The sequence below is a fragment of the Sesamum indicum genome, linkage group LG3 (genome assembly GCF_000512975.1).
Source record: "Sesamum indicum cultivar Zhongzhi No. 13 linkage group LG3, S_indicum_v1.0, whole genome shotgun sequence".
Lineage (NCBI taxonomy): Eukaryota > Viridiplantae > Streptophyta > Magnoliopsida > Lamiales > Pedaliaceae > Sesamum > Sesamum indicum.
Window position 1 is genome coordinate 20,358,067 of NC_026147.1, and position 19,430 is coordinate 20,377,496.

The window sequence follows — 19,430 nt, forward strand, 5'->3', positions numbered from 1 at the left end:
TTGTTGTGTCATTGATTTGATTCGCTCAAACTTGATTCAATTAAGAATTTTTTATACATTTCTCATTTTGTTCTTTATTTATTCTTTTTCTATGGTTGTCGTTTTATGTTTAGTCTCTCTCTCTCTCACACACACACACAATCAAATTTGTATAAATAGTCTACCAAATTTGTATAAATAGTCTACATGGAATCATAACATTCAATCATATACGTAAATACACATTTCCATGTAACAATCACAATTTTAATTGCCCTTGCTATTTTTTCCAGGATTATTTTTATTACTACGATCATACTAACTTAAATATTGAAAAATAGTTATGATCAAGAATGTTCAAATAGTATTGTCACTGCAGTTTCTTGCATGTCGACGTGAATCAATTGAAGGGACATCTCTGGATATTTTTGACCGGTTTCTGAATGGATAAGACACCTTAAACCTCACTTGATGTGGACAGAGATGAGTACAAACATATTGGTTCATGTTCCACAATGCTTCTAACAAATGTGTCCAAACTGAAAATGAGACCACGCTTCAAAAGGTTCCCAGAAATGTATGTCTTTTAGTACATAAATTACATGAAAAACAGAATTAATTATTCTCATAAATTTGAAATTACTGTCGTCTGCTAAAACTTCGTTTTCCTTTTTCCTATTTCCGAGAACGATAGTCACAAAATTGAGTGAGTATGCCGACAAAAGTGGATGCAACTCTTTCTATCGCTTTACAGTGCGATGGAGGAAAATGTACATAAAGTTGGCTCAACAAGGCCCCAAAACCAGTCAACCTTCTACGCTTTTGGAATTACTTTTTGAGTAAAGAAGTTGTCATCAAATTTCATATAATTATAAATATTATTTATTATTTGAAAATTTATTATATTTTTTATATTTGATGAAATTACGTAATTTTGAAATACATATTTAGAATTATCAATTTTGTTATTACTATTTTTTCTAAAAAAATATAAAATTATAAAAAACCGAACGAGGCTGAATAAAAAATTTAAAAAATTGCCCATTTACTCCGTACGTTCTTTTAAAAAATAAATTAAATTATAATTTATATAGAGGAGACTAATTACGGACTACATTGTCGATGTTGTTAAAATTAAAAAATATTGATAATTTTTAATAAGAAAATATTTCTAATTATAACTACTATTAGTATAATTAGACCAAAGGAGATGTATATTTTAGATTTAAAAAATATTAATAAAGGGAATACGAATAAAGACATCGAATTCCAAGACAAGGATAATTGCTTTTTTTTTAATTTTACTTTAATGAGTCGACCAATATATGAGTAACTAATATTACAAAAAGTAGCAATTGGAGATCAGAATCTTTGATATTATAATCAGCGTATGTCGCCCAACCCAATTAGTGGTAGCACAAACAAATGATGAGTCGGTAATGATAAATTTTTTTACCCAAATCAAATCTTATGGTATCAAATCATTATTTAGCAATGATATTATACTACCATATGTTTGTTATTTTTTTTTAATTGTATACTAATTTCACGATAAATTTATTACAATATTATATAATTGGTTTCGATCTGATCAAAGCTAATTCAAATTAGAGTTTTTCATGACTATTGTTGAACAATCAAAGTTAATTTAGATGATTTTTGCAAAATCCAATGAGGGGCACATGTTTTTTCGCAAAATTCAGCACCGAAAGGATAAAAATTGTGAAATAATAAAAAGTTAACAAAATCTTTTTACAATTCTAAAAAAAATAAAAAAAATCAAAATATCAAAATTTTAGGATCACAAATATATTTAAGCCTTATTGACAGTACATTGAGCAAATATGATAGATTTGAAAGTTAAATAAAATAAAAATTTTAATATATTTTTTTTTCTATCTTTCTTTCTCTTTTGCTCCACTAGATTTAGATATACTCTACTCCTTGATGGCTCTCTATCCACCAAACAACCACCCTCGTTCTATATGTACTTTATTTTATTTTAAGCATGATTTTCATATTTTATTTTTTAATATGTAATGTAGACAAACATTTCACATTGATTGTAAATAAGGAGTTTGAGCGAATTTTGAATCTCAAAGCCTCTGTCCCTAAGAAAAATGCCTTTTCAGAATAAAATTATGAGGCTTATAAAAAATTAAAGCAGATAAGAATTCACAGTATGGGACATAGATCAAGTCACAAGTCATATCAGTATGATTCATTTTATTTTTGCTTTGTGATGGAAATGTATGTCACTTGAATAAGCCATATTGTGGAACAAATAAGAGTTGTAAAATTTGGTTCAGAAAATTGTTTTGCTGGATTTTCACATGCTGAATGATTATTGAGGTAGAATAAAAAGACAAAATTAGTCTTTTTCAAATGAGATGGATTATCATGTGTTTGAACAGAATGACAAAATTTATTACATTCTTTTTGTTTCATTTTAAGGTAATTGAAACACATGCTACTTAATTATGACGACAATAAGGTTGGTGAGGGCACCATCAAAGTCGTAGCTGCCAAGATCCCCCCAGCCCACAATCTTTGAATCCCAATTTCCTCACTCAATTATGCATCATTCACCTCCTTCCTGTATTCCACTGCCTGTACATATATAATTTTTTTCACGTTTATTTTTATTTAATAAATAAATTCGTTCATTCGCTCATCAAAATTCATCAAATATATTAATATTAATAAAAAAAATTAAAAAAAATTATATTTACTCTCGATTGATTTATTACAGGTCAAACAAATCTTTTATAACTAAATTACCCCTATACATTTTCACACGTTAATACATACATGTGAGCAGATATAAATCAATAGCGGGTCTAAATATAGATTTTCAGAAGAAGATATTTTAGTGTTTCATATTTAAATTTATTTGATCTGCAGTAAATTAATAGGTTTTAAATATAGATTTCATTCGTCTTTTTTGTTAGTATCAACATATTGGTGAATTTTGACTAACAAATAGATTTATTTGTTACATAAAAACAAACATCATAAATAATAAATATAATTTTTTAAATCACATAAAATTTACCTATAATTACACAAAATAGCAAGAGTTTCCTGTATAATTAACCCGAATCCTTTGGCGTATGCGGTTGGTGGTGGAGGGTCCGTTTAAAAGGAGCGACCGACCCACTAACAGATCAAAGACATTGTTTATTTCTGAGTTTGCAATAAATATTTGAGCACGCATTTAGTGTGGACATATGAATTTCATTCCAATTATGAATACGTTATTTTATTTTAGATTTTGGAAAGTTCACAAGAATTGTTATTAATGGTATATAACTATTTGTGGAGGCATAAATACAGTAATAATGAATATAAATATCATTGTAAATTATTATTAAATTAACATTATACATGTATTAATATAAATGCAAACTCAATCTTTTATCATTGTTATTTTTTTTTTTTAATTAAGTAAATATATTAATTTTGAAATACTAATAAATTTAAGGATAATTACACTGCCTTCCCATGAGATTTAGTGTAATTACGCATAAACTCCCTATGATTTGAAAAATTATATTTAGTACTTATGAGATTTACTTTTATCTACAAAATAAGTTCTTCCATTAATCAAAATCACCAAATTTGCTAATATTAATAAAATAATTGGATGAAGTTACATATTTACCCCCGATTGATTTAAATTAATTTATTGCACGTCAAATAAATCATTTTATGATCAAATTATCCTTATACATCTTCACACATTAATACATATGAGAAGGTATATTTTTACCGTTATACAAACTTATTTGACCTGCAACATGTCGGTAATAAATCAATTGAGGGTAAATATAAATTTTTATTTATTTTTTTGGTTAATATCAATAATTTGGTGAATTTTAACTAACGACAGGACTTATTTAAGAAACAAACTTTAAAAATCTTAAATATAATTTTTTAAATCACACAGAATTTATATATAATTATATAAAATATTATTAACTATCCCTAATTGTAATATTATGACTGTACATTTTGCTGCTGATATAGTGGTTGCAATGTAGCATTTTGGGTTGGAAGAGAAGGTATAAAGGTGAGTGGTGGCAAAAAGGGATACGTGTGGAATGAGGAAAGAGGCTCTCTCTCTCTCTCTCTCTCCACGTGGATTATACGCAAAGGATTAAACTACTCACGTGATCCAAAGCATCTCTCTTTTCTCTCCCAACTTTAATTTTTATTTTTATTTTTAGTTATTTTCACTTGGTCCCAATTATTATATTTTTCTTAGTTTTAGAGGGCAAAAAGGGTATTTCGGCTTTTTAGTTTTTACCCATATCATAACATATATCAAATGTATAATAGTTTTTACTATGCTTATATTTGATATTTTAGTAATTTTACATTTACATTAGGGATGTAAGAATAGTCAAGTTCTCAAGCTTAGCTAGGTTATATCTATTGGAAAACTTGATTTCTTTATAATAATTTTAATATTATATCAATATATGTAAATATCAAATAATATACTATTAACAAATTACAATTTTTAATATTTTTATAAAAAGATATTTTAGTATTTCATAATACGACGGGAGCTTTTTAGTTTTTTTCTTCAATATTTGACTGAAAAGCTCGAGGCCTAATTTTGTATAATAAATTAATTATATTATAAATATCTTACACTTATTATATAAATAATTCAAGCCAAATCAAAACTCTATAAAAATTTTCTTTACAATAAATTCATAGGAGGACTCATTTATATCCCTAATCCACATATGATAGCATCCATATACCATAAAAAGAAATATATCTTTACCCGTAAATTGGGCTTGGGCTCAAGTATATTGGATTTATCAAGCAATATATATATATATATACATACATACATACATGATTATAGAAACATAGAGTTGGATTGGGCCAGCCATTTATTCCAGACCCCACAATCTCAAATCCATTTCAGTATGAATTCAAACAAGTTTTCTTTTTTTTTAATAAATGTGGGCAATATTCGAGGAAATGAGTTCGAATTTCATTTGGTGTGTATGTATTTATATCACTTTATGAATTTATTATAATTTATTTTATTTTTAATTATATTAATATATTAATAAATTATTTAATTTATTAAAACATTAATACAATTATGTAATACTGTTTAAAGAAAAAAGAAGGGGAATCGGTCACTAGCCATACTAAAAGAGACAATATTAACACCCTCGAGAATCACACCCATCATATGAACATTTGGGTAAATTACATTTTGTCTGTATACCAAGGGCCAAAATTAATTTTGATTTCTAAACATTTTGAGTTACGATGTTGATATTTAATCTTCTCACAATGTTAATATTTGACTCCGACAATTAAAATTGGAGTCAAAGTAAACAAAATTCGAGAGAACGCGATCGTGTTGCTCAGACCACCTAGGTTCAGGCTCCGGTGCCGCCATCCCACCCCCACTGCCTGTCGCTGGAATTTTTTTCTGGCGGCTTTTCCAGCCAACCAAACCTCCTCTAGACTCGACTCCCTGTGCTCTTTGGTCCCTCTCGTCAGTCTAACCACATGTAACATTCTTAGATCTAATTTCTCTCTATTTGCAGCCCGTGGTCGACTACCTCACCCTGTTGGCGCAATACCATCATCCTACTCCCCACTCTTAGCCTCACTGTTAACTAAACACCGTCTTATTCTCTTCTCTACCTTCATCTCCACCAATAATAATAAGTGACCGACAACATAATATAAAATTTTATTTATTTATTTATCTTTTCCGGTTGCAGCCAACTAAAATATGATTGAACTGATTAAATGTCAATGTTACACTCCCCTGATTTATATATGATTTGTTTACACAAATTACTCTTTATTTTTTTGTGTAAATAATGAAATCACCCTAGTAGCCAAAAAAATAGGAATAGTTTACGTAATATTTTTGATGTTTTTAGGGACAGTTTGTGTAAATGATGACATTTTCAATATATCTATGTGTAATTTTTTAGAAAAATATAAATTAGATGGTATAAATATATGTAATTATTTCAAATATATATGGAGATTGTAGATATGAATAAGATGTGAAGATTGTGAAGGAAATATTCAAACATGTGTGACAGCTAAAGTAGTGTGCGTAGACTCAATAATAAATGTGCATGAACCTAACTATGATTTACTATAATTTTTCTATACCTTCACATGCGCCACAAATTTATTCAAACAAAACAAAATCCACGCATCAGATAATTTTGACTTTTCCTACTTTTCTTTTTTTAATTTTAAACTTTTGTTAGTCACATGAAGGATAACATGATTAGGACCAAATCTGGTTTATATTTTATTATTACACGACAGTATTTTTTTAAAACAATAATTATTTTTTAAAATTTAAAATTAAATATGCACGCATATTTGAACGTGTCAAATATATTAGTAATACATTATAAAGTTATGATTAATAAAAATTAATTGTGGTTGTGTAATGACTATTTATTATTATTTTTTTCTGATAAAGCCAAAATATTAATCATGATTAAAAATCATGACAAATGTTTTCATTTAATTTTAATTTTTGGTCATGATTTTTGTCATGGTAAGTACTTTGGCCATAATTAAAATAATAATAAATAGTGGCTAATAATTATAAGAATTTAAAATTTAAACTTAGTTTGTTTACATGTAGTTAGTAGTATTTCTTCATCATGATTTTTTTTTACTGTGTTTATTTGTAATGTAAATAACTATTATCTATATCTTTGGAGTGAGTTTAGTTTTGATGATGGAAGAATTTGGCTGGATTAACATTTTTGGGTATACGTTCATCTATACTCATGAAAAAAGAAAAAAAAAAAGTCTGTTTCGCTCATAAATGTCGGATTGTGACACCACGTCATTGATTTTTTATATATGTCAATAATACACTTTAGTTGATTTTGTTTCCTTGAATGTGTCGATTCGTATATTTTATTCTTATTTATAAAATATCTTAAATCATGAAAATTTATTTATTATATACATACAGAGACAACATGATACAATGACTAGTCATACAAACGCGTGTGATAATTATGGGGAATTCAAGTAGTCACTCATTCACACCAATAAAGTCTAATTTAATTGCCGAATTTGAGGTCCCATAACTTTAATTTCAATATTAGTTATTGATGACTTATACCTATTTAATATTGATAATTATTGTATATTGATTGTTAATAATTAAATTCATAATGTAACTGTAATTAATTTGTTAAAAAAAAAAATACTCACTCCTTCACTTATAATCGCAATTGCGACATATGTTGCGTGTGCTTATTTTGTACAGTAGGTTTTCAACTTTTTGTTTCCCCCCATAATTGTCATTTTCCAATTTTATAAACTCATGCAATTAGTAAAATATTTAATTAATAAACAGTTTATAAGATGCTAAATAATATTTTGTAAATAAATCTTAAATTTTTTTAATAAAATAAAATTATGAGAGTTAATTATCTTATAAATATTATCATAAACTCATGGGGTCATTAAAAATTGTTTGTGTTCCAATCACTACAAAAAATACAATATTTAATCATGGTTAATTGCCATGATTAAAGACAAAATAGTCGTAATAAATAGTCATTGATTAGAGTCATGCATCGGTTATTGGCCATGGTATCTGAGAGGGTGAGTAAAACATTAGCCAAATATTTTTACCATAGCAAATAATTTTTAATTTTTTGGTGAAAATCTATATTTTGCATCGATTTTAATAGCCGTGGTTAATAAAAAGTATTTATCAGATATGATTTTTAATCTATAGCTATAAAAACCATAGTCAATAGTCATTTTCCAGTGAATATTAACTCAAATATCTTTAGTGATTTTCGGCCAATATTATATACATTGCACCATTCACGATTTAGATTATATTTAATTTATTATCATTAATTTAAACCAAATCCCACATGCAAATGTTTCATCACACACTTCATATTTTATTAAGCAAGATGACTTGTATATATTTATTTATAGAAATCCAGCTGAAAAATTCTGTTATATATCAATTTTACATTAAATATTATTCACGCGACATATTATTTATTTGAGTTTAGCCGATTCAATTGGACTAAAATTTTCCCGGATATGGAGTGAAGCAGTTCATTTCACGCAAACTTAAAGCACCACCTATATATAGTTCTTATGGTTTAAATACAGTTTTGGTTACGTAATTTAAGTTATTTGATATATTTTTTTAATTTTTTAAAATAGTATTTTGATTCTATATTATTTTAATTTTTATGATTTTAACCATTTCTTCTCTAGAGTTACCCATTCTGGAGATGGAGGTGAACTTTAACAAAAGAACTAATAGAAATAGTAAAAATTTAAAAGATATAGAATCAAAAATACTATCTCAAAAATTTAAAGGACAAAAAAGTTAAATAATCCAAATCACAGAAAAAAAAATGCATTGAATCCTAGTTCTAAAAATTGACTAAAATATTCTAAATATACTTACTTTTTTAATATAAGGAAACTATATTTTTAATCAGTTTATTTTATTAATAATTATCTATATATTTATGGATATTTAAAAATAATTCATCTTACTTTTTTTATTTAGTTAAATAATTACAATAAAATATTTGTACTTATAATTTCCTTTTTTTCCACTAAATTTGTGTTCAATTCTTACTCCACGTCCTAGCTATCTCCCTCGTTTTTTTTCCTTGCTTTCACACTCAAAACACCAAAATGGCCAACCATTTCTCTCACTTTCAATGTGGGTGTTTTTGAGTTTGAGTTTGACCCGTCGCCCCACCTACCGGCGGCTTCCTTCCCGCCCCCCACGGCGGCCCCCACCACCCACTAAAACGACACCGTAATCACCTTTCATGATCAAGACTTAATCCTTTTAGCTGCCTCTCTTTCAGAGCCTCCACCTATAATAATCTATCAACTTTTACCCTCTACCTTCTTCTCCTCTTCCCCCTCTGCAAACCCTAATTGAAGAAGACAAACTCTAGGGTTTGTTTCAGATCATATGGCTACTTCTTAAAACCCTCATTTTCTCATAGTTAGTGTGTGTTGATCGGATTGTCTCTTTCATAAAATCCAACTTCTGCAACAATCACTGTCTTATCCCTTTAATTTCTCGGAGAAGAGGTGATGGATTCTGCACATAGTGGGAGTTTACATTCATCTAGTGGAGGTGATGAAGAGTTTGATTCTTCCAGGGGGGATTTTAACCCTTTTCTCGTCACTCATCAAAACCCGACTTTCTTTGATCCGCAACATCAAGTACTGCACAATCTTGATCATGCTTTCCGACAGTCGAATGGTAATGATGACAACAGTGATCTTATTTGGTCTAGGAGCTTAAGATCTCAACACAATTATGCCGAATTTGGTAATATAACTTCCTCAGCATCACTACCATTATCGAGAGCTCAATCTCTTGCTGGTCACGGCCCTTTCCCGATCCCAAGCCCGTCGCCTTCCCTACCTCTGCGTGCGGAAACCGAGAGCCGCGCTTCATTGGGGCTCAATCAAATGTCGTCTGTCGTGATTAAGAACCCCAAGAAACGCACTCGGGCTTCACGTCGTGCGCCGACCACTGTGCTAAAAACTGACACCGCGAATTTCAGACAAATGGTGCAGGAGTTCACTGGCATCCCGGCCGACCCCTTCTCGGCTTCACATTATTCTCGACGACCCGATGTTTTCTCAGCCCTACGACCTGGAACCCGTTTCGACCCTCTTGGCCCGCTTTATCCTCTGAGGCCCTCACCGCAGAAGGGTTTATCCCCATTTTCTTCTTCTCCTCCTCCTCCATCGCTGCTGAACTCCAACATGGTTGATTCCACAGTGCCCACTACAAACATTGTTAGCACTAATACAACCGCCGGCGCCGGTCTCCGCTTTTCCACATCAAATAACTCAAACAATTATCCATTTCCTCATCAACTGGGAGGAACTCCGGCGATGAACTTCGGCAACCTTAGCGGTTTTCAGAGTGAAGAAATCACTGCGCCTGCTGCTACAGCACGAGTACGGGATAGTGATAATCTGACAAGATGAATAAGTGGAGAAATAGTAAGAAATTAATGATGGGGTTGAGGAAAAACTTTTGATGGAAAAACTAACAGTAGTGTGATTCGCAGCGCATCAGTAGCTACAGTTTGATTCTTGCTGAGAAAGGTAGGGAAAATAGCTATAGTAATCATGCATCGTGGCTTTGTCCTATAGATTAACTCTTTCTTTCTTTTGTTTTTCCTTATTTTGGTAGTTTAATTGTGAATTAAATTAACTACGATGTATGCGTAGAATATGAATTAGAACACATGTACGAGGGCGAAATATTTTTTTTAATTTCATAAAATAAAGGCAAAATTTGTTTTGATACCATAATTATGGCAGGTGTCACTTTTATATAATTTCATAAAACTCATTATCGTATTTTTAGTTCCAAAAAATTATGTGGGTTGTAGGTTTGGGACTAAAAAGATGTTGCTTGGAACTAAAAAGACATAATCTTGGGACCAAAAATGACTAAAATCACATTTTTTGGGACTAAAAGCCATGATTTTGAGTTTTATAAAACTAAAGCATCACCTGCTATAATTGTGATACCAAAAAAATTATATCCTTATTTTATGCGACTAAAAAAATATTTTGCCTCATATATGAAAATGAATTCTTTATTAGTTCAGCTATATCTTTCTTTTATATTGGTAATATAGGCATATTTTGTTTGTCTAGTCTTCAACTAAAAGGATCATTGGATAATGCATTTTTCGTTCTATAATTTTTTGAATGATACATTTGATCCACTTTAATTTTAATTTTATAATTGATATAAATAATTTTAAGAAAAGTAGCCTATACGGTCTAATGCTTTAGAAATCCCAAATTTTCCAATGAAATTGGCATTTTATGACATATTGAACAAAATATGCTACTTTTTTTAAATAAGCATCCTCAATTACAAAATTAGAATTAGAGTGGATCGAAAGTATTATCTCATCATAGTTATAGAATGAAAGAAGCATTTTTTCCTTTCTTTTTTTTTTTTTTTTTGTCCTTTCAACTATATAATTCAATGCAACAACATATAGATTAGGTTTACTTTAGCAGCAAAGTTGATACCTTATACTATTAAAAGATTATATACCATATGCCACTTATGCTTATGATAAGTGGGGAGATATACGTGTCCATCTCATCAAAGCTTAAAAGTCGAGCTTGATCAGTTTGATTTTGTCAATCCGATTAATTTTAGCGATGGTTTTCAGGTTTTGTATGGTGCGCCCCAGATTATAAATATATGAATCACAAAATTATATTTTTGATCTTATAACTTACTTTATTTATATATTTAGTTATTTTTTATGAATTTAGTAGTATTGAACATCACATTTAATCATTTTTTTCTGTAAATTTAGTCCTCTATTGATAGTTTTCTATAAATTTAGTCCTTTAAATTAATTAATTAATGGGTGTTCTATAATTGACTATTTATTTAATAATAGGTTTTTGAATAGCTATAAATTGTTCAATATATTCGCAGTAGATAAATTGATTATTGCAATTTGAAATGATGTGTTGGAGTGGCACTAGATGTTTGTGTATAATTATTTCATTTTATGTGTGTTATTATAATTTATTTCAGTATTTTTATTATACTGATATATTAATTAAATTGATGTATTATTCAATTTACTGAAGTATTAATAATATTATGTAATTACAACTTTATATGGAAAAAAATTCGAGCCATCCAAATATCATAATGGTTAATTGTAAAGGGTAAATCTAATTTTACAAACCCTCGTCATTTATAAAATTATTATAAATACACCCTTCTTCTGGGGGTGCCACTATAATTTATCTCAGGAGTATTTGTATAATTTTTTGTCTCTATAAAAATATCGATGTGAATTACAATTATAATTTTGATGGGTGAATTTATAATTTTACAAAAATAAAATATATTTATATAATTATATTTGAATTAAATGGGTGTCGATATAATCTACCCTGTTGTAAATGAAGACTCTCTAAAAGTAAAATTTGCAATAAAAATTGGATGAAAATTGCGGCAAAGTCTCCTAATAAATGATTATCCACAGTATCTCGGAGCTTTTGTATCAAAATAAGTGTACATTGACAATGATTTTCAATTAAAATCACAACGAATAACACATTCAAGCATATGTTGTACACAAATACATAGAGAATAATAGAAATATATTAGTTTAGCAACAAATATAGAAAGCAAGTCAATGAAGCCTTACTTGATTGGTAAGGTTGAGACCTAACATTTAAAAGGTTGTGAATTTGAATTACATAAATGTGGTGCTGGCGAATCTTCTATTGGTATAGAGACAACTGTGTGGACCCATGAATTTACCTATGTTGATCGTTATAAAGGACGATGATTCACGTTGAGCTGATTCCTAGAGAAAAATATCAATATATCTGATGTATAATTTATCATTTAGACCTTTTTTAATAAGGTTCTGTTACTAATATATTTACTTCCTTTGTAGGAAATGCATTTGATTCAAAGTCTTACCCACGTGCTCTACGGCTGGAATATCTGTGATCCCTCTTGCTTATATTAAAACTTTCCAAGGCCCACCTCATGGGATTCGAGTTGAGAGACATAAATTGAACAAATATGATCGTCCTATGTTGGAATGTACTATTAAATCTAAAATGAGATTATCTGCTAAAAATTAAGGTAGAGCAGTTTATGAATGTCTTCATGATGAACTTGATTTTACCAAAAATAATGTGATCGTGAAATCTTATCCTTTTATGAGTTGGATAGATCATTTCTTATTTAGTGTCGAAGCAATTTATAAAGCACCGGCTAAAATACATGAAACCAAAGGACATTACTTGAATGCTAAAGAGTTCATGTTCATTATTATAGTAGCTTTTTATTTCTTAACCTCGTTTCAACACATTTGTTAATTTGAATGATTAATTATAAAATTATTTTTAAAATTTATATATTAATAATATAATATTATAATAAATCACATTTTTTTTTAAAAAGAAAAAAAGAAAAAGAAAAGAACATAGAAAGCAAGATTCTTAGACAGCTAGCGCTTGCTTGTGATAGTGAAGATGGATGGCGACAAGATGAATTTAAACACAAGATTATGACTAGTGAGGGGATTTTGAAAGATTGTAATGACAAGTGCCACAGTCACTTCGGAGAATAAGAATTAAATGATGAAACCTATTTTTTCCAATCTCTATCATCACTCTGTCCTCTTCACTGTATATAATCCACCATTTTTTCAATTTTGTATCATTCAGTGTTTGACACGTATTAGATATAAATAATACATTTTGAATGTGTTATATAATATTTTTTTTATAAATCCGACAGACAAACGATAAAAATGAGATATGTATCGATGCATTTTGTACAAGATTATTTTTTTTTTTATGTATATTATGAATGAACCAATTATACTATATTAAAAGCTTCTAAAATAAATTAAAAAATAGTATTATCCTATTCAATTTTATTTTACTTTACTTCATTTTCCTTTTCATTTATAGTTTTTTATGCTTTTCTTTCCTTGCAACAATATGATAATCTATAACTGACATTTGCTTACATCTAATTCTGCAATTGAAATTAACATATTTCTCATAATAGTGTATCTATATTTTTATAAATGATTTACTAATTACATATATATATATATGTAAATGTGTATACTATTATTAATTTTGTATGTAAAATTTCAATAAATGTGTCATAACAAGGTCATATCCTGAATTTTTTATAATTTACGTAACGTCATATCTGTATCATATTGTGCTCGTATCATTATCTCTATCTATAAGTCATAATGAGTACATTTGAGCTTCAACTCAAAAATAATTGTATGAAATAAATTATTTTATTTTAAAATTTGAATAAATTATATATATACATATATACTCTCTTATTTCAAATTATATTACATTTTTTATTTTATTTACAAATATTTTTTTAAATAGAGTAAATTACATACAAGTGGTGTACCTATATATGATAAATGAAATAGACGAAGCAGTATAAATCAGAATAAAAAATTCACCAGATTTAAGTGTAGGACGGGCAGCAACAATCTCTCAAAATCAAAGGTACAGAAGGATTGCAGCTAGATCACAAGGAAGAAGAGAGTCACTCTTTTATTTCTTACAACAAATAATCGAAGAATACTTCTTGTTCATCACAGTTGGTATGCTTGTTTTACTTGTTTGACATCAGGTATCGGTCGTTCCAGGCAGATTCTATACAGGAAACCTCGACTAGACGGGATCGATAAGGTTGAATCATACAGGTTTCATGGCTGAAAGCATCACAAACCTTCTATTTCGAGTGCACGTAAAGTCGATAAGCCCACAAGATTTACACAGATCTTCCAGTTCTGTATCAGATAGAAATACATGGCTGCCGGAGAATTGTGCAATATTCTGCACAAAGGCAAAATCAGCAAAGAAAATCATTCACAGAAAAGATAACCGTAGCATCCGCAAGAAAATTTCAATAATGGGACGGGTAGAATTGTCTTTTCATATTTTCCAAAATTTTAAGGGTAAATTACATCGATCAACCTCCCCCAAGTTTTAATGCAATTGCAATACCTTCTCATTAATTGAAAAATTATTGATACTCTCTGAGACCAACATTCGTCCAACGTTGGACTCATTTGTTAACTTAAGTTACGGTTACATCAAGATGTTGTATTGAATTGCCAAAAGATGTCCTTTGATACCTTGAATTGTAATTTTACATATTTTTTAAAATATTTTTATGAACTGAAATGCCTTTTGGACCTTTTAACAACATCATAACTTATATGGACCTAAAATGGGAGATTGTATAATTTTAAAACAACAAAATTTTCCAAGGTTAAAGCTCACATTTCCTTCAAACTTAGGAGAGCTCAATATAATTTACCCAAATTTTAGTCCACCTGCTGCATAGGATGTAACTCTCTTGTTTTGTTCAAAACTTTTTCCAGTATCAATTAAATTCAAGCATCTGTTTGTGTTATGTTTTGCTGCCTCCTCAACAAGGATAAATTACTTGTTAACTTCTTTACATTAAATTACTTGTACTTGTTTGAGATTTTATTAATGAAGGAGTAGGGATCAAACACACACAAAACAAAACCATTTACCTGACGTAGAGCTCCACGTAGGGGAATATATGAAACGAGGCCGTCTGCAATGTAAGTTGAAGCAACAAACATCCCTCCAGGTTTCAGCACCCGACTTATTTCTGCAACCTGTTATAAAGTGAGACAAAGACGACAAGAGGTGATTGAGTGAGAATATACTAGAGTGTTGCCAAAAACAAAAGGGATTAAGAGGTGTTTTCCAGTATATTCCAGCACATAATTTCAGAAAGAAAGAAATAACAAAGTACGCAAGGCTAAGGGGGAGAACAATCTGTGCCCTGCTAGTAAATCTGCAATTTTTTTTACAATAGGTAAGTTTAACAACAGCAACGGAACAACAATTGGTTACAGGGTTAGCAAACAGTCCATGAATGACTGCAGAATAGCAACAAGCATTGGCACTGCATTATGCTTACCCCCGCTGACGGTGAAGGCCAGCAGTGTAAAGCAGCACCAGCATGCACAGCATCCACAGTACTTGAAGCAAATGGAAGCCTGGAGATATCAGCTCTAACCAGAATTAAGTTCCTGCAACAAAACAAGTTACTTATACAACTATAGTAAATTTCCAAAAATTTCACAGATGTCCTGAAACTGAAAGATTCTTGTAAGAGGAACATACTCTTCAGGAAAGTTATCCTCCTGCTTAATGAAGTCATAACATTGCTGTAACATTGATTCAGAGAAGTCCAAAGCAACGACTAAGGAAAATAGTCCACTTTTGGCAAAAAGTCTTGAAAACATACCACTGCCGCAGCTTGCATCGATAATATTTCCACCTAAGACTGGCTTGAGGTATTCCTTGACCTAAGACTGAGGTATTCCTTGATCAATTCAAACTGCACTCAGTGTCATCAGGCAACAAGTTAGCCAGGACAATACCGTCATGCATAGAATTTATATCAATAGGGGAGTGAAATCGGTAAAATTACTAATATCATAGACCTATGGGATTCAGTTGGTATCAGGAGTTTAGGTGACTAATTAAGGGTAAAGCACATCTGAGAAAAACAATGATGTTTCTTTATATCAATAAACATTAATTTAGGGTTTCAAAACTTGAAATTGCATCTATATTCCTGAGATCATATTAGCACAATTTTGATGCATATAGAAAATTCTAGCTTTTAAAATGGATGCCAACTAACAGAAGTATGATTGATTTAGCTTTTGTAATATACCATAGTACTATCCTCCCTCAGTTCATCTCCATCATTCGAGTACTAGCACATACTATGATATATATATATGTGTGTGTGTGTGAGTGTGTGTTGTATATAGTTCTTGTGAACTGGAAATTACAATCATTCGCGCAAAGCAACATACTGCCAATGAAACAAAGAGGATAATGTTAGTGTTGTGAAATCGACGTTTACCTCTTTCTCTGGGCCAGGAAAACCACCCCAAAATGAAAAACTTTGTCGCCAACCTCTTTCATAGAGAAAGGATACCAAAGGCGACCTGTTTTAACAAACACCTACTTTCAAGTTGAGTAGGAATAAGATAATTCGATTTGCAAAGTTAATATTACAAGCATATGCGGAATTAGAAAGTGTGCTATTAGTCAGAGTATGCATTTCCAACTAATTTGACCATGAATGCTGACAAAAATTATTGCAACTTCATCAACAATACTAGATGCAGCAAAATACTACTAACGGAAAAGTATTTATGTTTTCTCCAAAAGCTTTGCTTGTTTTCTGGTAGTTTTATTATAGATTCTTGGGATTTTTCTAAATATGTTGTATGGACGATAGGCCCTTAAAAGGGATAATATTTTGGAAATGACAATACCAAGCAAACTTTTTCACCAGTGTAGTTGGCTACAGACTCTCAAGATACTTCAACTTAAGATACTACATTATGCTTATCCAAACTCAAACTAATTGTTGAGAATTTCAATATTTGTGAAGTGAGAAGGAGGAACCCGTTACTCCCAGTCAACTGCTATTACAAGTATTTCTTCGACTTTTCCCAGGAACAGTTGGGAGTGAAGAGCAACAAGCTCTTTCAATGCTAGATAACTTAACTAACTAGCTGACTAAGCTCAGTACTCCTACCTTCATTCACAATATGAGCTTCTATTCTAACTTAGCATTCTTAACTCTTCTTATTTTTTATTCAAGAGTTTTAAAATGCAAAGCAGTAGAAACATTAGCTTAAAAGTGTAACAGAGTTATAAGATATCATAATTAGAAGCATATCTTCTACCTGAAAATCTCAGTAGAGGCTGCCACAGGGTCACCATACACCTTGCCACGACCGGTTATTGTCAGGTCAAGATGCGAACCCTCACCAGAGTATGTCTTCCTGCAGGTGCTGCACTGCAAAGTAGACCGAGCTACAGATTCCCTGCAAATGCATATTAGAAAATGGACATTTATCTTTGCAATTTCCCAGGAACTATCATAAAACTGTCTTAATTGGATGATGAAATAAAGTATATATGTGAATATAATGTGATGCAGAACATGCTCGGAGATCAAGAGACAAACCACTTACAAAGATAAGTCAGGATCACCATTCCAAATAAGTCGCTCATAGCAAATAGGACAAGCTAAAATATTCTTGCGGATGTTCAACTTTGTCTCTTTAACAACGGGATCCTGAAATTAACAACACAACTTGGTTACAGAACCCTGTTATGTGAAGCATATACAGTTTCCCCTCATCTCTCTGGAAAAATGTGGACAATCGTGATTTATTTAAATCTTTCGACTGAACTGCATGTATGCATCGGATGTAATGGAAAATAAACCAAATTGCTCATCTCCTAACAATCAGATGATTGATGAATATCTCAACCAATTTATTCTCAAAGTTCCCTCCTATCTTTATGACTTGGAAATCATCTCCTTCCCACGTTTAACAGAATCACATTTATTTCTAAAGAAACAACGCGATAACATTTGGCATTCATGCTCTAGGTCGAATCACACTATCTTCAGAAGATGAAAACTCCAATTGCAGAAAAGGAAACACAAACACAGCAGTTTTTACATTGATGACCCAACATAAAACCCAGTTTTCCAAATAAGAAACAATCAACATACTAAAATGATTCAAGTCAACAACAGAAGCAGCATTACACCAATCTTAATTTAAAGCAATCACCTTTATTTTCTAAAAACCATCAGCATTTCTTCACATCATAAACATAGCACCAAGTTATATGGTTCAAATTCCAATTATTTCACATGAAACCGTGTAAACTCACAACTAATTCCCAACTAATTTCTGGGAACTTCCGAAATCTAGTCGGTCCAAGCCCTTTACTTTTTAGCGCCTAAACTATATTTTGAATCCACTTCACCAAGACAACAAATTGCAGGAAAATTAAGCACAACCATAAAATTTTCAATGAATGTAAAGATTCATAAATTGAAAAACGAAGTGAGTGAGTCACAGAGAGAGAGATAGAGAGAGAGAGAGAGAGAGAGAGAGAGAGAGTTACGGGCTTAGTTTCGACGGTGGCAGCCGAAGAAGCTCGGACTTCATGGGTCAAAAGGCGGCCATGAATTCTTGCAGGCATTGACAGAGACGACTTTACTACACGCAAACAGCAGCGCATCGGGTTGAAGCTGCGTCGACATGGCAGCAAGGCACCTGATACCGAGGACAGGTTGTTGCCCATTCCCATTAATTTCGCCATAACTTCAAGAGTTGAGCTCTCAGCAAAAATCTACCCATATATCCACCTATATATAGAGACATAGTTGAAAATTTACACATAAAAATGGATCACTGCCGTTTTTTACTGGTCACCCAAAATTTCCATACGTGCGCTCCTACCCCACTTTTGTTGTTTTCTTGTTCTCTCTTGGGCAAATACTTCGCAGATATTGAGGAGCTACAAAAACAGTGGCCCTGCCCGTCTGGCTGTTAATGGTCAATGGCTTATCAGTTCACTCTTTTGATATTTATTTCTGGGGAAATTATAGAGTAAATAACTTAAAGTTTTCGTTATTTTTTATATAATTACAAATATTTTTTTATTATTTAAAAAAAATATTATATAACCTTAATAATCTATAAAATTATATAATTTTTGGACAATTTTGGAAATGTACATTTTACCATTGCTGTTCCTTTTCTTTTTTGGGAAAAAATTGAAAAACTACAATTAAAAAAAAACTGACAAACTGAACTTTCCTTTTTGTCCTTCAAGTCCATTAAAAATATTAGAAAAAAAATTTAAAAATAAATAAATTAATTTCATAATCTATAAAGATATTTTAGTCAGTTAATTATAAAAAATAAATAAATATTTAATAAAACTAACAAAATAGACTAGTT

General features: G+C 30.5%; 1 protein-coding gene across 1 annotated transcript; it reads right to left on the reverse strand.

Annotated features, from left to right (window-relative positions):
• LOC105158950 (uncharacterized methyltransferase At1g78140, chloroplastic) lies at positions 14,010–18,981 on the reverse strand. The gene is made up of 9 exons (XM_011075873.2): positions 18,589–18,981; positions 17,637–17,740; positions 17,346–17,486; positions 16,511–16,595; positions 16,359–16,367; positions 15,757–15,941; positions 15,551–15,662; positions 15,135–15,242; positions 14,010–14,424 (listed from the first exon to the last, which is right to left on the reverse strand). Exons 1-9 carry the CDS (start codon positions 18,784–18,786, stop codon positions 14,284–14,286), a joined length of 1,083 nt encoding a protein of 360 aa, XP_011074175.1. The 5' UTR covers positions 18,787–18,981; the 3' UTR covers positions 14,010–14,283.